General features: G+C 37.2%; 1 protein-coding gene across 1 annotated transcript in view; it reads left to right on the forward strand.

The window, feature by feature from the left end:
* The first annotated feature begins 12,538 nt into the window (after window positions 1-12,538).
* The window catches only part of LOC306866191 (autism susceptibility gene 2 protein homolog), a 73,911-nt gene continuing 63,324 nt past the window's right edge, over window positions 12,539-23,125 (forward strand). Inside the window, exons 1-2 of the mRNA XM_079411274.1 lie at window positions 12,539-12,907; window positions 14,552-15,249. Of these exons, the coding sequence (XP_079267400.1) occupies window positions 14,977-15,249 (273 nt within the window). The 5' untranslated portion in view covers window positions 12,539-12,907; window positions 14,552-14,976. The remainder of the gene's footprint in view (window positions 12,908-14,551; window positions 15,250-23,125) is intronic.

A 23,125-nucleotide genomic window follows, 5' to 3' on the forward strand; every position in this document is an offset into this window, starting at 1 on the left:
TAAATATATACATTTAAATAAAACAGAATTGGGTATATATAAATATAGTCACTTGTCAGTAGCAAGTTGGCCATTAAAATACATGTTCATAGCTGGTGCTTATTGATATGCTGGTGTTGTGCTATCATTCTTCTCACTGCCCCCCCAACCCCTACACATATACACACACACACACACATACACAAATTTTGTCTTTCTCTCACACCCTCTCTCCATCTTGAGTGAAGCTCATTACTGTGGAGATGCAGCTGGGTTAGGGGCCACACACTCTCACACACTCACACAGAGGAACATGTGATGGTGCAAATGCGCTGAAAGGATAATTTGACACCCACTTGGCTATGATAGCCTGTAATTCTCTGACTCTTCCTGAACTCCTCCTCGGCAAGCACACATAGAGTGCACTCTCTCGGGTGGAAACTACTGCAAAAATGTGCCGGGTCTTCTCTCCATTTTTTCCGGATGCAAAAACTCATCCCACTCGTGGATCTACGGGCATGTATCAAAGCAATTCAAAACCGCAGCTCAGTCAAAGGTTTAGTGGAGGAAACCTGTGATTTCTGTCCACCCAATTCATTCAGATCGACAGTGCAATTTGTTTCTTGTCGTGATATGGGTATTTTTTCCCTCAGACATGCTAGCAGGCAGCATCATTGCTCAAGGACAATAGGCCTGACAAGCCAATGACAGCGACACACATTTTTCTCTGGAAAATTATTTACCTGCAGAAATGAGTCTTGTATCAGGATGTCACCTCTTCTCTACAAGGTGCTTTGTTTATTCTTCTCTTCTTTTGCTGTTTCCTTTACTGTCTCTATTTATAGATGAGGTATGATAAAATAAAGCATCTTCTTGCCTGCTGTGAGACATGAGGAAATGAAGAAATAACTGAATGCCGTCTTTGTCCAGCACACATCGAATATTTATTTCAGGAAGGAACATGATTCTCAGAAAACACAAGTGTGTTATTTGTACTTGCTTAGTTTTCAATGAAGCGAGTTCAATTTCTACTTAAACATAGAAAATGTAAATTGATAGATGTTTAATATGTCATTCAAACCCTGTGATTTACTGCAAAATCATCTTCTTGTACTTACATTTAAATGAATCATTTGATACAATGCACAGATTGTATATATACGTTTTTACATTGTACTTATGTTTCCAAAAGGACTATTTGGTTGGATGGATGGATGGATGGATGGACAGACTGATGAATGGATGGATTGATGGATAGATGCAGGTCTACACAGATAGACAGGCCGAGTGCTGAAAATCAGGGAAGTGGTCCGTGAGCTGCAGGCCGGGTGAGATGTGTGGAGGTTTGATGTATTGCTTCATCTCTGTACAGCAGCCGCTGCAGTCACTGAGGTAATGTAATAACCTACATCACAGTCATGCCAACATGCAGTGCTAGAGATGGCACTGACTACAGTCAGATGAGTCAGTACAGGCCAACAGACCAGCTCTCAGAGAGCAGGCAGACACACCTATCTCTAACATATCCTACACAGTTCTGACATAAACATATGTTTTACGTCTTAGTGGTTACTATATTGTGCATATTGGCATGGCTGAAATGCTGTATTTCCTAACACTATAGAGTACATTTTCTAATACATTTTTTAACATTCTAAAGCAGTTGTCATTTAGTGACAGGTAATAATTTTCCTTTTCTTTCATGTGTGAAGAATTAATTCACATTCATGCCTGTCATTTTTAAATGCTTATTATTGAGCACATTGAAAGCCCCACTGAATGCAACAGTTTTCCAAGAGGCACGAAAACTAATAAGGATGACGGCATGAATGGATGAACGGATGGTGAAAACAAACTGTGAATTTCAATGGCATATTGTATACTTATTGTGTTCGCTAATCTAAATGTGAACAGTGTGTCCTCAGTATTCAAGCAGCTGGCTGCTAGCATGAGAATTAATGCTACTCGTAATAAGTGAGTGACACGTTGCCAAATCACAAACTACACAAACAGCACAAAGTGCTGTAGCTTTGAGTGTGAGTGTGAGACTGAGATTCTTTAACTGTACTTACTGTACTCTGCATATACAGTGGCTCTGAAAAAGTACTTGGAAACTTGCACCATACTTACCATACAAATAAATTTCAGTGTGTAAATATTATCAAAACAAGTGACATCTGCAAATAATTATGAGCTCTAAATGTGATGACTTTTTACCGGCTTGTGTAACAGTCATCGAACACATTATTATTGTCATTTATAATCATACTATTGTTATTGTTGTTTTATAAATTATAATATATTTAAATTTATAATATTAATAATATTATATTTAAAAATTTAATTTGTTATTCATTATAATAATGAATATCATTGTTATATATACATATACAGTACACACAAGCATATATACTGTAAAAAAATATTTGTCAAGAGTACATTTCACAAGAAAATACTATTTCAGTCTTTCTACTTCAAAATTTCATCTTTAAGTAAATGGGTTACTTGCCATTTCTTTGTAAAATTATTTATTTACAATTTCACAGTGAAAATTGTTTCAAGGCAAATCTTGCTCCATTTTTTCAGTGTGTGTATATGTATATATATATATATATATATATATATATATATATATATATATATATATATATATATATATATATATATATATATATATATATATATATATATATATATATTACAGTGTGAAATATCTTTGAAAAGGAAAAAGGAAACTATATACATATGTACTTCTATTATCTAAAGATTTGTATTATGTAAAGTGTATTTCTATTATTATTATTATTATAGCAATAATAATAGTAAAATAATAAAGATGATGATGATAATAAATAGTTTTATATAATCTTATTATCATTTCTGATTTTAAAAATCAAAATAATATTTTTCTTACAGTGTGAAGTATCTTTGAAAAGATCAATGAAAATGGAAACTATATATAAAGTATAGTATATATTATCTAAAGATGTCTGAGGTTTTCTATTACTATTATAATAATAGAATAGAAATAGTAATAGAAAAACCCCCAACTGCTCCCCAGGCGCCGCAGCATTGACTGCCCACTGCTCCGGGTGTATGTTCACTACTACGTGTACACTTGGATGGGTTAAATGCAGAGCACAAATTCCGAGTATGGGTCACCATACTTGGCCACACACCACTTCCCTTCCCTTTCCTTAATCTATAATGATGATGATGATGATAATAATAATAATAAATTGTTTTACTTTTATAAAAACATATATAATATTGTATTGTCATAATAATAATAATAATAATAATATATTATATAATAATAGAATATATAATTAATATAAAAAACTAAAATATCCACATTTGTATATTATTTTTCTTCTAGTATATCCATAAGCTCAAGGAAATTATATATACAGTATATTGTACTTTTGTTATGAGTTTACTTATCTTTCTTCAAAATAAAAGCGTCTTTATTTGATTTTATTGTCTGAAGAACTTCAAATATTTTGGGTGTAACTTAAGTGTCCAAATACTTTTTGGGGGCCAGAGTACCTGTGTGGTTTTCCTAATTTCCCCTAATGTCTTTCCATTTTCTTTTCCAAGTTTTTCTGTGTGTGTGTGTGTGTGCATGTGTGTGTTCTGCCACTGTGTGTAGGGACCACAGGCCTGGGAGGAAAAACAGAAGAGGCCCCTAATACTAATAAACGAGTGCGACTTTCTCTTTGCCTCTCTCGCACTCCAGAGCTTGCCCTCTGGGATAGCAGAGAAAGGCTGAATAATTGGAAAATATCCCTGCCTCGTATTCCGGAGAGATCCCTCTATTTCTCTCTCTCTGCGTTCCTCTCTCTCCATCTTCTGCCTGCACAATGAGATACTGTTCTCATTTTGCCTCTTAAAAGGAACAATTAGCCTGCTTGGGCTACGTGTGTGTGCGTGCTTTCAAGATGGGGGCTGAGAGAATATGGCGTATTTACATATCTCTCTGTAAATTGTGTATTCAGATGGCTGAATGTCGCAGTGCCAGGGAAGAGGAATAGTTTTCAGAGGCTCATCTGTGTCTCTTTCAGCTTGCCTGCGTGCGCACGGCCCCCCGACACATGCTTTGAGCTAATGGCCCTTCTGTTATTGGACATTCAGCAGATCCAGTGCAGCATGTACGACAGGAAGCGGAGTGATGCGAACTTCCTGTCATGCTGTATAACGGCAAAAGAAAAACATAGCACTTGTACCTCTCTTCCACGATCCATCCTCTGCTCTCCTCCCCCGCCTTCCCCTCTCCACTTCACCCTCCCAAAGCCCTGCGAGGAAAACTCTTAAACATGCATTTGAAGTAAAAGCTTTTTTGTAATCTTGACAAGAGGGTGCAGGAGGTAATGGAGCAGTGTTGATTTGCTGAATGACAGCCTCGCAGTAGGGTCACTGAATGTTTCGCTTTCACCCCTTGACACTGTTTTGGAGAAGCTGTTTTACTCATTTAACTTAGTGAAACAAAGGCAGGCTTTTATAGATCACCCGCCAACCTAGATTTCTAGACAAGAAGACTTGTTGGAGGCCTGTGCTGATTTCATGCAGCCACATGCAAACTAAATATTGGCATCAAAGATGTGTTGAATTGATTGGTAGTTGGTATCACAGGAAGTTGGTATTGTACTTTCATTCTTTCTATTATTCTATCAGTTGTTATTTCAACAGTTGTATCAATCTAATCAATCTATTGTGCTATCAATTTATCCCTGAATTTAATCCATTCATCCATCCATCGATCTGTTGATCTATTCATTTTTCATCTATTCAATATCTATCAACCTGCCCATCAATCCATTGTTCTCTTCTTTCTCATCCATCTATCCATCATTCTATCAGTTGCTCTGTTCTGTCTATATATCTGTTCATCTATTATCCATCCATCCATCTTTTCTATATCTATCAACTTGCTCATCTGTCCATTCGTCCATCCATCTGTCCTTTATTTCTATTCTTTCTCTAATCATCATCCATCCAACCATCCATCATTCTGTCAGTCGTTCTGTTTTTTTCATCTATCCATCTATCTATTATCCATCCAATTTTTCTATATCTGTCAACTTGCTCATCTGTCCATCCGTCTGTCTGTCTGTCCTTTCTTTCTGTTCTTTCTCTATCCATCCATCTGTCCGTCCACCCATCATTCTCAGTTATTCTGTTCTATCTATTTTATTCATTTATTCATCTATCTATTATCCATCCATCCATCTTTTCTACATCTATCAACTTGGTCATCTGTCCATCCATCCATCCATCCATCCATCCATCCAACATTCTGTCAGTTGTTCTGTTCTGTCTATATATCTGTTCATCTATTATCCATCCATCCATCTTTTCTATATCTATCAACTTGCTCGTCTGTCCATCCAGCCATCTGTCCTTTATTTTTGCTCTTTCTCCATCCATCCATCCATCTTTTCTATATCTATCATCTTGCTTGTCTGTCCACCCTTCTGTTTGTCCGTCCATCCATCTGTCCCTTATTTCTGTTCTTTCTCCATCCATCCATCCATCCGTCCATCTTTTGTTGTAGCTATTGTTCTCTTTCTCTGTATATTTAAAAGATATTAAAGCGTATTTAAAAAAAAACAAAAAACACTCAAAACCTTTGAACAAGGCTGTTGTCAAACTAGCATGCATTCAAAGTCTGACCCAGAATGCTGTAGCAAATGCATAGCAAAGTCTTGGCAACCACCCAAGTTGGATGAGTTTTGCGTGAGCAAGCACTACTCGCATTTTCTTTAGAAATTCTAGTTAAATTTATGTAAAGTGCACTAAAAATAATTTGTCATGGCATTTTGCTGATTTTTGCAGCATATGGCAACAAATCATGTTCAGCATGCATATGTAATATATAGCTATTTCTTTCATGTGTGCTGGTATTCCACAGAATATACAGACAAGACACATTAGACAAAGTGGTAATGGATTCTGTTTATTCGCATGACATGCAGATAAAAAATCTGATTTATTTACAGTCTTGTTTTATTCACTTAAATGTTTGATTTCATATAAACGAGTTTGGTGTTGGGAGATTTTACACCTTTGTGCCACATGTTACTTTAGAGAACACACTTTAGTGTGGTGTGATCAACATAAATAGCAATTTGGTGTCAGCACTCTGAAAACTGTTTTTGAAAACTGTAGGAATAAATATTGCTTTGTTGATAGAAAGCTACAATGATAGTTTTTATATCCACACATCTCTACATACAGCGCATATATACATGTATTTGTCACGGTGAAGAGAATGACAAGGAATGACAGGGGAGTTATCAAAACCTCATCCCCTGAGTCAGAGACACAGATGGCTGTTAAAGTTGGTAATAATATGCTGGCAGAGGTCCATGTGTTACAGTGACTGTCAGCGCAGGCAGGGATCGGAGCAAGAGGAATGAATGGCATTTAAACCATAATGACAGATTTTAAAGGGGGAGTTTGGGATTGTAATGACATGATGGTGAGTAAATGACAGAATTTTCTTTTTTTGTTGTTTTTTGGATAATAAGGTTTTACATGAGTTGGGTGTTTGAAAAAGCTTTTGAATGGTGCTGTTGTGTGTGTGTGGTAAACCTTTAATTGTCTGCAATGTGATGTTTTCCTCTGGGCTGTAGAGACTTCATCTGCACTGTCAGTGTGTTTGATAGGTGTCTGGAAGATTCTGAGCCGAGGGACCGCAGTAGTTCACTGATTCTTGAGGATTTTTATATAGCTGCAGCTGCTTGAGTAGTATTTTTTTTCTGTAGAGGATTGACATTTGTTCTGTTTACTCTCTCTTATGGTTGTGGTTTCAGTTTTATTTAATTTTAACAGTCTTTCCCGATCAGAACTCCAGCTCTTTTAGTTACCTCTGTTTCAGTAGCCTTCAGTAGTCCATGTTTAAAGGAATAGTTCACCCAAAATGAAAATTTGCATAAAAAGTAACTTACTCTCAGGCCATGCAAGATGTAGATGCTTTTTCCCCCTCATTGAAACAATTTAGCATTACATCATTTGCTCACCAATGGATCCTCTGCAGTGAATGGGAATTAGAATCCAAACAGCTGAGATAACATCACGATAATCCGCAATAATCCATACAACTCCAGTCAATCAATTGCTGTAACATCTTGTGAAACAATGATCTGTGCATATTTTGCTTCTGATTCAGACAAGGTGACTTTGCATTAGGATTTAATGACTCAACAATTTGAAGTTAAAAACATCTAGATGGATTTGTTTATTAAAAACATGAAGTTGTTTTGCTTCACAAGATGTCATGTGGAATTCTTGTGAATTCTTGAAGTTTTTATTAGCTGTTTAGATTCTCATTCTGACGGCACCCATTCACTATAGAGGATGAATTGGTGAGCAAGTGATGTACAGTAATGCAGAATTTATGTAAATCTACATTATCAGTCTGAAAAGTAGATAGTTCTTTTAGAAGTTAGTTCTGTTAAAAGTTGACAGTTGTTTGTTAGTGAGCAGCTGGCTTTGGATGTTTTATCAGGTGTAAATGGCTCATCAGAAGTAAATACTGTGTATTATGAACTGTACTCAGCTTCCTGCGTCTTATAATTTTGAGGAAATGCTAAGATCACTGAAGCATTATTGTTAGTTTGAGTTTGAACACTGGTAATTATTTTGTCCGTAGGAGCTGGGGAATAAAATAACTTCTCTTTCACATACATTTGTTATGCTCTGCAGTTGTTAAGACTACATTAGGGCTAGAAATAAACAAGCTTTCAGAAGGCAAGCATATCTGCCACTATATATAAACATATGTTGATATAGTGTGTATGTGATCAGTTCAGGAAGCCTATGTTTTAGCAATATGACATCGATCTGAATGTGCTATATGCAATGCATGCAATTATACAATATTTTATTATAACTGAGTATATGGCTTTTACAATAATACAATACAATAATAAACTTTTTTTTTGAAAATGGGGATGCCAGTCTACATCTATTATGCTGTCGGAATCAAAATATTAAATAATTAGAAACGGATTAATATCTGAATATAACATATTCATATCTTTCATCATGCTTTTTTTTCATTAGCCTATTTAAAGTGATTTACTGAGTAATTAAAAGCTCACAAACTGATGACAAAATCAGTCCCGCCCATCTGGTGTCAAGGAGACAGCTGTTACATCCCTTCTCTCCCGGGGAGCAGATAGAAGAGCTCACTCTGTTATTTCAGACAACATCGATAAAAACACTATGGATACACAGCATGCAAATCGTTACAGTGACTCTTGATTGGGTGCCAGAAAGAATGAAAAATCTTTATAGCTAATGAAAGTGCAAATGAGGCATTTGGTTAATGATGGGGTGAGGACAATATTGGCCTGATTGCATGAAAATGAATTAAGTAATGCGTGTTATGCTCTGAGACAATTGTTGCTTTAAAAATCCATTTTAGAGAGATGTGGAATGCTGCGATTTTAAAGAAGGAACATTCTTTTTCCTCTCTTCTCGCACTTGATACAGTCCCATTATTATGCTTGTGTATTGGTCTATTAATCACAGGCAGAGGAGCGTAGAGTCATAGATCTATATGCTATATAAATATACCCGGTATAGTACCATCCCCATCTTTAGAACACACTGTATTAGCTGAATGAATTCCCAGGACTGCAGGACCTCTCGTAGAAAACCCATATCTTGATGCTTGACAGTTTACATGGAGGAAAGTGTTGCAGAGTCATACTTGCTTGAAGTATTGCATTGTGCTCTTTTTAATGAGGCGTGAATGTGGCGTGAATAAATTGTTGTGTGTTTTCTATCAGGATGTGTAAAAGGGGGGTGAGTGTGAGATGGATTAAACACATCAAGTGGGTTATATCACTCATGCTAAGCTGAATTGCTCCTTGTAGACAGAATTTTATACTGTGTTTGTAAACAGGGTTTCTGCGGGTCTTAAAAAATCATAATTTGCTCTTCCACAACTGAAGGCCTTAAGTCTTAAATTCATACAGTCCTAGCATTAAATGTTGCAAAAAAACATTATCTTCCTCAGTAATTTTCTTTTCCATATAAAGAAATACTGAAATGCCAAATGAAGAGAAATTAAGTATTGTTTTCTGAGAAATTGAATAAAATTGAGGGGGAATAAAACAAATATCTGTTTTGCCTTTGAGTTAAGCCCCCTGGCGCATATTTGCTCTTGTTTTAATCATAAGCTGACTTCATTTTGATTCATTTCAGAGAAAACAAGACTTAGTATTTTATGTCATTTTGATTCTACATTAAATTGATATTTATTTAAGAATGTTTTGAACTGAAAAAATGAGACAAAGATAATTACCACAGTAAAAGTTGTTTCCATATTCTAGTGTTTGAGGTAATCAAGCCTCTTTTAATGAATTAAAAATGGAGATCGGTAGGAAGTTGTTTTCTCATACTTTGAAGTGTTGCTACTTTACAGTTTTTTTTTTTTCAATTGCTAACAAGCGTTTACCAATACTTAAAGTACTTTTTCTAAACTCTCAACACAGCAACACACCTACATCACACAGTTAGCCAAATAGTTCATTTTCTGGCCAAAACCATATTTTGTTAAATAAATACAAACTCTACATTTCAAAATGCTGAATACCTTTTTCTTCATATACTAACTCTATCAAAACACAGCAAGCCCGATTCAAAATTGAGTCATTCGGTCAAAACATTAACACTGGTTTTCTATCCAACAGGAACATGTAGTCAATTATAGTGCATAGACTGTCAAAATGCTAACAATTAATGGCATTACAAAAACTGCATTACTTATCATGTCTCAGTTCGGCCTGTATAGAACATACAATATGAGATCCATTAAAAAATATGACAACAACAATAATAATAATAATTCAGCCAGCAATTTCATTTTTGTGTGTGTGAGTGGATTCATTGTATATAGTAGGCCTATGTGTACAGCATAGTGAAGGATCATCAGTACTTTATGGAATGTAAAAGAAAAGTGACAGAATTGCAACAGTAAAGGCTTTACTGGCAAAATGAAATTGCTGTCAGTGATTAAAAAAAAAACTTTAAATGAATGTACAGATATGTTATTTACAAGTGTGTAGTTCACAGATGAACAATTTTCAGTTTTCTCTGTATAAATGTGTCAGTTATGATGGACAATGTATTGTTATGAATGTTTTACAATTGTTCAGGCTGAATATAGCCTGCGTTAAGAAACTGTTCTTGTGCCTGGCTGTTCTGGTTGGTATCGTTGACCAGAAGGCAACAGTTCAAAGAGAGAGTGGGCAGGGTGTGTGGGGTCCAAAGTGATTTTCTTAGCCCTTTTCCTCACTCTGGAGATGTATCTGGAGAAGAGGTTGGGCAGGGGGGCACAAATATTCCTCTCAGCAACCCTGACTGTCTGCTGTAGTCTCTTGATTTGGTAGCTGAACCAAACCAGACAGTCCTGGTCCAACTACTCCTCTTCCTGGTCCAACCAGTCCTTTTCCTCGTCCCAACTATTCCGCTTCCTCATCCACCTCTCCCTGGAATCAGCTGTTTCTCAATTATTAGTAATTAAAATAATTCTTAGCAGATCTTTTAAGCTGCTTTTGTTGCAGAAGTAGAGGCTTTACACTATATTTAAGTTTGGAAATGTTTTAGCATTTGTAAAAACGATAAGAAAGATCCATTATTTTTGGTATGGGGTAAGCTTGTGTGAAAAGAACATTTAAGCATTTTAAAAAACGTGTTAATTGACTGAATATTGTGTGAAAACAACATGAATTGTGTAAATGTATGGTCACAACAAACGGATGTTGTGTTAATTGTGTTTTGAGTTTTGAAAATGTGACTACAGATTGGACAAAGGGATGTTAGCATTTGAAAAAAACTGTAATACACCTCATTGTGTACTCCCCATACATTTACTTTTAGATAACATATTGATGTTCCCTTCAATTTAGTCCTTAAATTTCCTTTACGTGGTTTTAAAAAGGTCTTCAGTGTACTTTCATAAAACCTGCAGAAACCTGACTAAATCACTGTCTCCCAGATATGTCTCCATCTGCCACCAGTTCATCTGCTGTGCCTCTCTTGACCGCACAAACATTTTGAATAAGTAAAGTTAGGCTCTGGTTTCAGTGCAGTTTGATAGCAGGGGTGCATAAGATCACTCCATGGTTGGCCTAAAGGGAAAACCTCTTCATATGACATAACAAGAGCAATACAAACAGTATAAAAGAATGAGAAACAACATCTGACACATTCAAAACGTGTAAGTGTAAATGATTTGTTTGACTTAATTGATTGTACATTTTGCCTAATAGCAGTTACTAATTGCCTAATAGCTGCGTGTTAGAGGCATAGAAAGTTATGCACAGCCTGAAGGCATTGAAAATGTTAAAAGGAAACAAGTGTTTGATTATGCGGTGACTTGTTTTATGTATTTCATACTATGATAAAACACCTTGATATGCATTGTGCCAGATGCCATGGTTGAAAAGAAACTTGTGCTGCTTTTTAGCTGGATGTTTTGGTTGAAAACCCATGCGATGCCAAATGAAGATTTAATAGCCTGTGCAATTACTAAGTCTGATTAGCAGCCAGCAAGTTTAGATGCCATAAATTCAGGATTGTTTTCACTAATTCATTGGTGCTGATGAGGCCTGAATGAACACAATGTGGTTGGACAGATGGAAGAACCTAAAGAGACAATAGGCCTTGTAAACTACAAATAGGCTGCAAGATTCTTAATATGTCAAATTATTTTCTTGTCTGCGTGTAAAAAAAATTGGCTATGCGGTGATTCAGTGTGCAGAGTGTTTTGAATTTTTGTCATGTTGTGTATTGTCTAGAAGCAAATGCTCTTTTGGTAGGCTGGATGTTCCCTGCTGCAAGTTTTAAACAAATTCAAATGCATTTATTTGGTTCCCATTTAATACATCAGTCAAGTAATAAGAGCAATAATAAGTCATAAGGTTCATCTGATGCAATCCAATCCTTGATTTCCTGCCATAACCACAGGTGGCTTTTTAAACAATGGTTTTAAACAAACAAACAAAAAATATATTAAAAATATTCTTGCAATAAGTAAATGACCGTATGTAGATTTTAATGTATGAAAACGGAAAACACTGAAATTGCCTGCATGGTTACCACCTCAGGCAAACAGCTGAAAAGTAGCTTTCATACAATCGAATTTGTTCGGTCTTTTAAACGTTTGAAAACCCTACTAAACGTTGTTTATAGTATGAGTAGAATTAATACCGAATTAAAACTTCTTAAGACATACTTCTGTGGCGTTTAAGCCTTTAAATAGAGGCGGTCAAACCCTAATTCGTACCCTCATCTAGTAATCAGTACCATACAGAATACAGTTAGTTTTCGTTATTTTGAAAATGGCAGTGTAATGGGAACGGGTGGTATTTTGAAGTACATTTAGAGTGTCTAATAAGATATAGCAACTAAAAGGAATATCTTCTGCATTTAAACCGAGCCTTCTCTATAGAGAGCGCAGCACTATATTCGCTGAGGAAGCGGATCGCCTGTAAAGCGGCACTGCGGCAGTACTGTATCAATGCGCCCGGTCCCCCCTCGCTCCGGGATCCTGAAGCACGGACTCTCGGAGAGGAGCAGCGTCGCTTCCTTGCAGGATTTATTTGTTTGTGGGAAAAAAAATCTCTTTTGTTTTCCGTTCTAGAGCAGCGCGCTTTCCGAATGCCGACGACTCGCTCGGACGGCCCTCCTCCACTCGCCAGGCTTTGCATGTGTTGCTTTTGTCCTGCAGGAGAGAAGGCAGGCTTTGTATTTTGGTGGATCTAGAGCTGAAGGAGGCAGTGCCAGGCGCTGCTGCTGCTGCTGTGGGCTGGACCGGCCACGGTGCGTGAGATTTCCTGACGGAGAGAAAGAGAGAGAGAGACAAAAAGGACTCGTGGAAGACAGCGAGAGTGAAGGGAGGGCGGCATGGACTGTAAATACATTAAAACCATTTATATATTTGGGGTGTGTGTGTGTGTGCGCGCGTACGCGTGTGTGTGACAGGAGCAGTACAGGGCATCATCAGGTTAAAGGGATATGTGGTTGGGAATAGCTTTATAATAATAGCCCACCTGGACTGTTGGTCATTGCTGTTGGTAAAATGTTTCTGGAATGCATAATTTATTCGAAAAAGTCAGATTGCAATGCTGATATTTGTTAGTGGTGGATTTTGAAGGCAGATGAAGGTTGGTTGCTAGTGAAGTTTTAAGTTGATGGGTGTCTATGATGTCATACTGTAGCTGCTGTAGATGTTCATGTCATCTTGTGAAGTTCACGTTGATGCTTGATTTTATGATTTCTATGTGTCTTGTAAACCTCACTGGACAAGACACTTACATTTATGGCTAGTTTTGATATAATGACATGTTCTTCTCATCAGAGGATGTTTAAGTTGATGCTTGATTATGATGTCATTGTTGCTACTGTAAATGTTCATGTTGTCTTGTAAAGATAGGTCTAAATGTCATCTAACGGTGTTTATGTTAATGCTTGATTATGTCAGTGTTTTAGTGAAGGTGATTATGTTGTCTAATGTAGATGCTGTTTGTGTGATTTAATTGGAAGCTTATAGCTGATTATGATGTTACAGTGTAGCTGCTAAAGGTGTTCATGTCATTTGGTGAATTTAAAGCTTGATGATCATGATGTCATAATGCAGCTATTGTAGATGTTCAGGTCACATATTTTTGTCATATATTTAAATGTCAGACACAGACTGGAGATGATTCTGCTACAAACTTCAGCACACAACTAATGACAGAATTATTTAATATTTCGAGCAATGTCTTGTTTTATGTAAAAATAATGCCTTGCATGAATAATTTCAGCTGATGTTAGTAATTGCTATTCAGATAAAACACCTCTTTGACAACCCTGAGTGTGGAAGATTTAGCAAGGTTTTCAGAGTTTTATCTATAGTTTGGTGACATTGAAAAATAAACAGAGGAACCCTGAGTAGAGATTATCAGTAGAGTGCCGAATGATTGTGGCTGTTGGTGTTTTAAGTACATAGATGTAACTGCATAAGAAGATGACTGGAAAGTCAGCCATAAATGTTCTGTCAGTGTAATCAGCTGAACTAAAAATTGCTGTGAGAAAATGACTTTTTTTTTTCTTGATCCACAGCTCTGTTAAGAAAAATGAATAATTTCCCCCCCTCCTGTCTCCGGTTATAGCAGTCTCAGAATAATGACAGTGTGCAGGAGGAGAAATACAAGCTCTTGAATTTGTAAAACTGGAGATCTAGACCCAGCTCTGTAAATGGCTCATTATATGATGTATTTAATCTGCAAGAACACATTCTGAATAATTTCCTACAATAGATTTTGTTTTCTTTCAAGAAACTGTAAGAATCTGGGAAGAAGGGAATGTGAAAGTGACTGTAGCCATTGTGGAATTAGATCAAAAGGAAGGCATCTTAAGATGATCTCTTGCAGAGAGTCCAAATGTGTTGTGAAAATTGCTTTATTCATATGCCTGCATGATATATTCCTATGTATAGCTAAGGGTGGGGATTCTGGGAAGGCTCTCAGAGAGAACATTTCAAACGTCTGCTCTCTATCTCTTTGACTTGTAGGATGGGAAGGTGTCAGACTGCACTTAAACAGAGTGTTGGATCCGTGAGGACAGCCATGTGGAGACCCGTTACAGCTCCGTTGGAAGACACTTCAAGTGATCTGCCAGTTTGTTTCCCTTAAACGTGGGCTGAATTTGGAAGTTTGGATACTTTCCAGTTTGGCAACCCTTAACCGGATTCGATTTTGGGTTTCTGTGCTTGTGGATATATGCATTTATCCTTCTGGAATCTCATGTGCGTATCGCACTCCAAACAAAGTCACATAGCATCAGCCGCTTTTGGAATTTGGATAATTGCACAGCTGGAGTACAGTTATTGAGCCTTCCATTACAGGTGTTTGTTGGGAATCGTTCTGCATCCACCTCTGAGCGCAGGCCGAGAGCCTCCTAACAGGAAGTGTTCGGTTGAGTGTGTCATCTGGTGAAATGGATGGCCCGCGGTGCATCGGGATCCGGAAAAAGCGGAAGTCTCGGTCTGTGCGAGACCGGGAGCGCGTGTCTAACGGGATCAGGAATAAGCATGTCCGGGGCACCGTGCTTCGATTCTCCTCGGATTCGGAGAGGGAAGACAGGACCAACCCCCCCTCTTCCTCACGACCCAGGCCACCGAGGAGGAAAAGGAAGGAGTCTACCTCTGCTGAGGAGGACATCATTGATGGATTCTCAATATCGGGATTTATGACGCTGGAAGCTCTTGAGGTAAGAGACCAGGTTAACCTTGTACCGCGGCCTTTGCGTGAATGTGTTTTTAACTGCTGTTTTTTGGAAGTACTTGTTTGGTTTGGCTGTGAAAAGCTCAGTGGCGGCATAATGACTGGTTTATTATTGTCTGTAGACTGCTTCTTTCTGGACTCTAATTGCCTGGGTCTGTTTGCACAGTATTGGATTTTCTGTTGTTCCTCTGTGAGTGTGTTTGTGATTCAAGTAGATGTGGCTTTATAGGTTGTTGTTTTTCTGCCAAATATGTAAAGTGTGTCCGAATTTGCTTGCTTATTCACTATTCTGCCATTTTGTAGTATAAATGGTGCGAGTAGTGTGTTCAGACTGAAAATTCCAACATGAAGTGCACTCCAAATACCCAGATCATGCACTTATTTTATTGAAAAAAAAACCGGTGTGGAATGTTGGACACTCCATGCACTCATCTGTTGCAGCTTTCCTTATGTAGATGAATAAAAGGGGCTTGGACTCCGATGTTAGATGATAAAATAATCTTATAAAATTTATACACCAGACAGTTGAGTGTATAGTGTGTCATTTAGGAGACAACTGTCCAATGTGATGTGCTCCTTCTTTAAGATGCTGTTTTGAGAAGGTTAACAACTTGAAGAATCTAATATAAATGTTTAGAAATCATCATCTATAGAAATGATGTCATAATGTGCACATGCTAAAGATGTTCATGTAATCCAGTGAAGCTGAAGATGGATGTAATTTATAACTCATAACTCATAATGTTCTACTTTGGAAGTCCCTTAAAAGCATCTGCTAAATGACTGAATGTAAATGTAACTATTGTAGATGTTCAGGTCACAGATTTCAGTCTTATATTTAGATTTTAGTCACAGATTTTGGTAAGAAAGATGATTCTGCTAAAAAAAAAGCTTCATTAGTTTAAAAAAACACCTTAAACACACAACTTGAGCAAAGCCTTGTCTCATTTTGAGATGAAAAATGAAAAATAATACCTACAGTGGAAAGAATAATTTTAGCTGATCTATGTTTGAAGTTTAACTGTACTTCTGTAGTAATCACTTTTGCATTATTCTAATTGTGACTACAGAGTATATTACCGACTTGGTATGTAATTATATGTAGAAAGTCCTTCTTGGCTTGAAGTGAAATTTCAAACTTCAGATGTTTGAAATAAGGGTTGGATGTACCAGCCAAGTTAGCTACAAATAAGGCATCTAGATCTCTAACTCATTTTGACAGCCTCCTTACTGAAACTAAACAAGCTGCTTTGGTCTGTTACATATAATCTAGGTAGACTGATCAAACATACTGTGTGGATGTTTATTATTGTTCTGTTTATTAGTAAAACTGCTGTATGAATTTAAGGCTGTTTACAGCCTCTAAGTGGAGCTGGAAATGTAGTCATTACGTGTTACATGCACAGAAATAATAACGTAAAATCATTTTTACCAGTGGGAAACTGGTAAACAAAAAAATTTAATTATACCTATTTTGATATTTATCTATTTTTTGCTTGGGGTCCTGCGAACAAGTAGCTTTCTTCAGGTATAATATACATATCTGCAGGTATAACTGCGGCAGGTGCTGTCTTTCTGTATTATTATTATTATTATTATTATTATTATTTAAATATGAATTAATATTTTGTAGATAAAAACTAAGCTAAATATATAAATTAAATATAGATTGGGAATGCAGGTGTATTCACTTATGGTACAATTTTTTATTTTTTTTGGCTGTCATTCACTGTTACTTCAGTATTGTGTTTCTGACCTTGATGTGTCATTTCGTAGGTGCATCCCTGGAGCACTTGAAGGCGGCATTGGCCTTCGCCATTGTTTCATTTGTCAGTCTTGATAGGACATCTGTAGAGTGTCATCCTGACTTTCAGCATCGCTCTTGCTGTTACAAGCCCAACAGTGAGACACGACAAAGCTTTGCACGCTTTACCCTCACATCCCCTACAGATGCTGTTGCATTGTGTTGGATGTTCACTATAGTAATCTGTGAAAGGAGCCCATCAGCAGCTTACGCTGTCACGCTAGCGCTCTGAACCGCAGGCGCAGTTCTCCAGGGGTGACATCCCCATTCACCACTCTTCACTGTTCTGGGATCTGTGACTCATAGCCTTCCCCTTCATGCTCTCTCGTCTTGCTCCATTTAGAACCTCACAGAGCAGGAGACCCTAGACTAGATCCTGCATGTCAACAATCAGCTCCATTCTCATTCATGCAGCTGAGATGATCACAGGACTTAATGAACCAGTGCAGCTAGCCAAATCAAATGCATCTTGGTCTATTCTAATATAAAGTTTTAATGCTGTAATAATTAAAATGTATTATTACTGTTTATTGTGGGTTTTATTTTGTTTTAGCTGTGTTTTTTCTTTTGTGTTGTAATGTTTTTATGTTTAGTATTTGTTTTGAGTTGTGGTGGTTTTTTTGTTTTATGTTGTGGTGTTTTGTTGTTTTGTATTTTAGTTCTTTTCTGTTTTGTGGTGTTTTGTTTTTAGTTGTTTTTTGTTTTGTGTTGTGTTTTTCTGACTTGTTTTTTGCCATTATTATTAATATTGAAAAGATTTGTAAACTATGAGGGAGGTGGGAAAACTAGAAGGGGAGCTGACAAAAGCAGGAATCACATTTTCTGCATAAACACCAGAGGTAAACGCATCAACGCAAACCACTATGCCACAGCTCCAACTTTATTGCATTTATTTTTTCCATATGAATTTATATCCATTTTGCACAGATTGCTTGCTGTTGTGATTTTGGCCCATAAATGTAGCAGTGTTTGTTTGTCCGTATGGATCAACATTTACAATACATCAGAGCCATCTTACTTTTTATCCAATACACCTATTCTCTCTTTATACAATTTCGTTTAAACGGTCCCTCTCTCTTCCTCTGCCTCACCATTTCTATTTCTTGTCCTTCTTTTACAACAATCCCTTGATGGTTTCAATTTGAGAAGGAATTTGTCCTCAATTTGCCAGGAGGTGCTTGAAGAATTCGTACAGGTATTCCCAAATGACACATTGAAATCAAACTCGTTCCACTCCATTGGACAGACTCGCTCATATAGAAGTAAGCCATCAGCAGCGGGTGTTTATTAATGCTGCTTAGTGCTGGAATGACAGGCCTGAGAGGCAGTGTGTTACACCACTTTGAGAAATTACTAAATCATCAGGCCTGGGCTGCCTCGACAAACCTCCTCCCCCTTGGTCCCTGAGCACAAAGTTGCCACGTAATCGTTTTAACCTCCTCCCCCTTGACCGCCCCTGCATCCCCAATTCAATATTACTTAATGCCTGCACCACTGGTGCCCTTAAACCACTTTATGTGATCATTGTGTTGTAAAGCTCCGAGCTCATTTGATTGAGAACAGCAATCACCCTGCGCACGTTCCCCACGTCATTGATCCACTCATAATAAAATGGTCAAGTCAATGTAAATACTAATGTGCTAGCACGTGCCTGGCACAAAACAAACCGTTTGTTCATCACAATGGCTTTTCTCTTTCAGCTGACATTCAAAATGGCTTTTCAGATCTTAATGCGAACAAATCAAGTGTTTCTTTTTTGTGTTCGACGCCACTATGTTCTCTTCTTTAGCTAAGTTGATGAGTCTAAGTGGCATGTTAATGATTTCAGACTGTGCTTTTATCATTTATAAATATTTACACAGCCTGCAATAACTCAAATGCATCTCTGGAAAAAAAAAGTAGTCCGTTTTGACACCAGATTAGCATTTCAGAAAGAGACAGGAGAAAGACTGAGCAGGGACCCATCATGTCAGGCAGTAGATGGTTGAAAGAGGAAATTAGGTCATGGCCGAAGGAGGGGTTGGCACGGGGCCCAGAGGGGCACATCTTTGGTCTGTAATCGCCTAATGCCACAGCAAGACAATAAGCACCCTGACAACTTGTAATTCATTTGATATGTGAATGAACTCAGTGTTATGCATTCATGAAGGGTTACGAATGGGCACGTGTTTAGTTGCATAAGTGTGAATCATCTTCATAATGGAAATTGTTTTGGATAAAAGTCATTAAAGGAATAGTCTTTCTTATATTTGTCTTTACAAATTAAGCTGGTATAGCAGAAAGTGTGTTGACATCCAAAAAATTACACACTCCAGCTTTAAACACCTCTCTCTGACAGTGTGCGTGTAAATTGTCTGGCATTTATGAGAAAATGCGCAGTGTTTATTTTGTCTTTTGTGATGTAATCATGTCAAATGCGCTATGACAGAAATGTGTTCTTGGCAGAATTGTGAGACAGGCTATAGATTTTCTGAGCTGTAGATGTCTCTTTGCTGTTTAGCAGACAAATCGAAAGATGGAGAGGGAGAGACAGATAGAGAAAGGGTGAGGAATTGATTACACTCTTCGTTGAGAAGAATATTGTTGCACTGAATCTATTGACATTGCACTTGCGCCTAGTTAAAAACACACGTACAAAATCTGTCAATAATTATGTTGAAATAAAGAAAGAACACTTGTGAAATGAATAAAAACACTAATTTCTTTAGTACTGAAAATCGCTGGTGATTTTGTTTGAGGCACGCTCAGAATATTTCCATGCATGACAAATGTCACTTTTTTTTAAGCCATCAATTAATTTCCTCCATAACAGTGCTCATGTCTACTCATGGCAGTTACATCTGATATTCATTTAGACCTCATTTGAAACTGTCACAATATGATGTGTGATATGCATTAATATAACGCTGTAGGAGCCATGACTGACACATCAAATATACCGTCTTGTCACTCCAAGGCATGCCAAATGCAGCTGATGGATCATACTGTTGTTACACTTTTACATTCCTTCATACTTAAATTGTGTCCCTTTTGGATCAAGTTTTGGAACATAAATGTGTAGCAATACTTTTGCTGTTGTTGGGTTATTAATGCATGATATGGGTTTGCAATTGGAGCTACTGAGCAAAAAGAGTGAATCATTTATTTAAGATAAAAAACATGCCAAAAGCAATTCAACTTCAGCTAAATCTGGAGTTAAGGCTGTCTCTTGTTTATACTGTGCTGACGATGGTAAAGTACACCATTTTATATGTTAGTATCTACCTTATTTTGCTATTTTCTGTGAATGTGCAAAACTTCCAATTTATTGGCTAGAAGAATAATGAAGTGCAGTTTAACGGCAAAACTATTTGCACTGCAAACCAATGTGTTTATGATTATGATACTGAATTTAAATAATATGATAAATACCAGTTTGCAATTTCAAGCAGTGTAATGGATTGTTTTTGTACAGCAGACGCCTTGCACATTTAAGTTACAAATTGCTGAAACCATTCTTACGATAAAATTAGGTGGCTAGGCATAGAATAACTTTGTAGTCACATTGTAAAAAGCTTTGTAGCAATTAGCCAAAGCTCTATTTTGTGAAGAGGAAGTCGTCCTAAATAGTGCAAATGGATGCACACTTTTAATCTCTAATGCTATTTAGAATATATATTTTATAAATTCGGTTGTAGTGTAAATTTCTGAATCAAGTCACCACCACCACATGATGCTGATGTGAAGAACTGTCAGATTTTAAGATGGATGTGTTGTTTGTAGAACCAGAAATTAATATATTGTCTAAAACTAATGCACAAGTGTCTACAATTAAACTAAATCTCAAGATAGCATCAATACTGAATAATCTTTGCCCAGCAGGATTTGTCTGCTTACTGCATGATTAAAATTGTTTGAAATAGCTCATTAATTAGCAGTGTTGTTCGAATGTGTTTTCTCTCATTTTGGCTCTATTAAAAGCAATCATCCAATCACTGACAATATTAGCCATGACCTGACATTTATTTGATCTTTCGAGGCATTTCAAAAGGAAAATAACACTGTGTACTTGTTAAAGGAGAAATTAAAAACTAAGATGTGCTTGGTTGTGACAGGTAATTGGATAAAAGGTGCGACAAGTACAGGTGTGAGGAAGGTTAATTGTTGTAAGAGCTTTAATTCAGTGTCGCCGCAATTGTCGTGCGACAGCTGCACATGTAATGGTGCCGTTGACATATCCAGGTGGGACACCCGATGTACACATGAATATCGATTCGTGTATAGGGACAAACATATGTAAATCATCATTCTGTGGTCATATCCAGGTGCCATGCCACACACACACATACACACTTTAAGCAGCAGCTGTGGTAATAGCCTGGGTGTTGCAGGAGGGCTGTTAACCACAGTAAATGTTTGCTCTCATGTTTAAATGGTGTGGCAAGAATATCATTAATGACCCTGTGAGGGTGTGCAGTGTGTGTGTGGTGTGTGTGAGAGAGAATCAGCATTCCCTCCAAACATCTGTTCACTGATATGCACTGAAGCCTTTGTAGCTTTTAATTAAAATTGACAAAATTGGTTAAGATGTTAACAGTTTTGAAATTAAATGGTCTATATGGGTCCATGTAGACGAGTTTAATGTGTATTTTGTCTCTGTATTCACCTATTTGTGTGAAACTGGCTTCAAAACTCGAAAAAACGATTTTGAGTTTGGAAACATGTTGTAATGGGAAAATTGAATGCGTTTTGTGAATGAAGGACACCTTGTAATTTATTTCCCATGAACCTCAATGGCCTCTATTGGGCATATGCCATTCATGGTTGGCAGGACTCTGAGATTAATGCAGACAATCATACACAACCTCCATTTACAACCTCCTGATAAAGGTTTGACACTTTTCTTTTCTGTTTCTAGATGTTTTTTACCCCAATGACCTTTGTAAATGAAGCGTTGAAAACAAATTTGCCTCACTGGCTGCAGTAGTGATAGTTACAAAACCTGTGCTTCTGAGAAAGAAAACTCACTCACTGGAGATTACACAACATTTTCTTCTGTGTTTCTGAAACAGGGTCACTCTATACTGAAGTCTAAGGCTTAATGGAAGTTTAATAGCTACAAGTTAAACTCGTAGCATTTGTGGCATATGGTTGGATGCCACATTCATGAAACCCATTTTTCAGTACCATTTAGTTATCGCCATAGTTTTGAAAAATTTGCAAAAGTGGGCATGGTATCTTGAAGTAAAATCTGCATATGGGAACTTTTTCACCCTTATGTAAAACTCACAATTGCACAGATTCCCATTGAGATGACTTAATTTTGCTTGTGAAAATGTGTTGAACAATGGTAAATGTGACTGCACCTTAACTTGTGTTACTGAACACAAACTATTCCTTAAAGGTTAATAATTCTTTCTTCTAAAATGAACTGTTGTACTAGTAATGCTTGCCTTAGCAGAGACACTCTCAGAGAGCATAAGCTGAGCTCTTTGCTTTCGTGTAGATGTAAATAATGTATCAAATAGCAGTGTTAAGTGTAGCCTGAAGTCTAACCCGTATGCTTCTAGGTGTAGCTGTAAAAACGCTAGTCTGCAAAGAGAAGATATGCTGCTCCAACTCGCACCGCTTATGCTTAGGCAAATTACATTTTTATTCAAATACAACTGGCTTGCCTGAGTAGGTTTATAATAATACATCTGGCATGTATGTGAGTTAGTATCTGGTGGTGGGGCACCACTCATTCATTATCCTTGTTCTCTCGTGTGGAGAAATAGAGGAAAAAAAGGCAAATGTTTGCAAAAGCTGAATTGAAATGGCATGAGTGAGGAGCAACTGCTGAGAACAGCCCTCCGTTCAATTTCTTGTTCTTGTCTTTAGTGGTCAACAGCAGGGTCGTGAGAGGTTGAAGTCTCGCAGAGACCTCGATGAAGTTGGAACTTCTGGCTCTCCACCTGCCAACACCTGGCAGCAAGTGATGCCATTGCATTTCCAAAGCAGCTTCGTGTTGGAGACGGTGTCAGAGCTGTCTCTTCATTTTCTTATACCCTTCCTCTCACACGTTTCTAACTCTGCTTTA

The sequence above is a fragment of the Barbus barbus genome (genome assembly GCF_936440315.1).
Source record: "Barbus barbus genome assembly, chromosome: 47".
NCBI classification, from domain to species: Eukaryota; Metazoa; Chordata; class Actinopteri; order Cypriniformes; family Cyprinidae; genus Barbus; species Barbus barbus.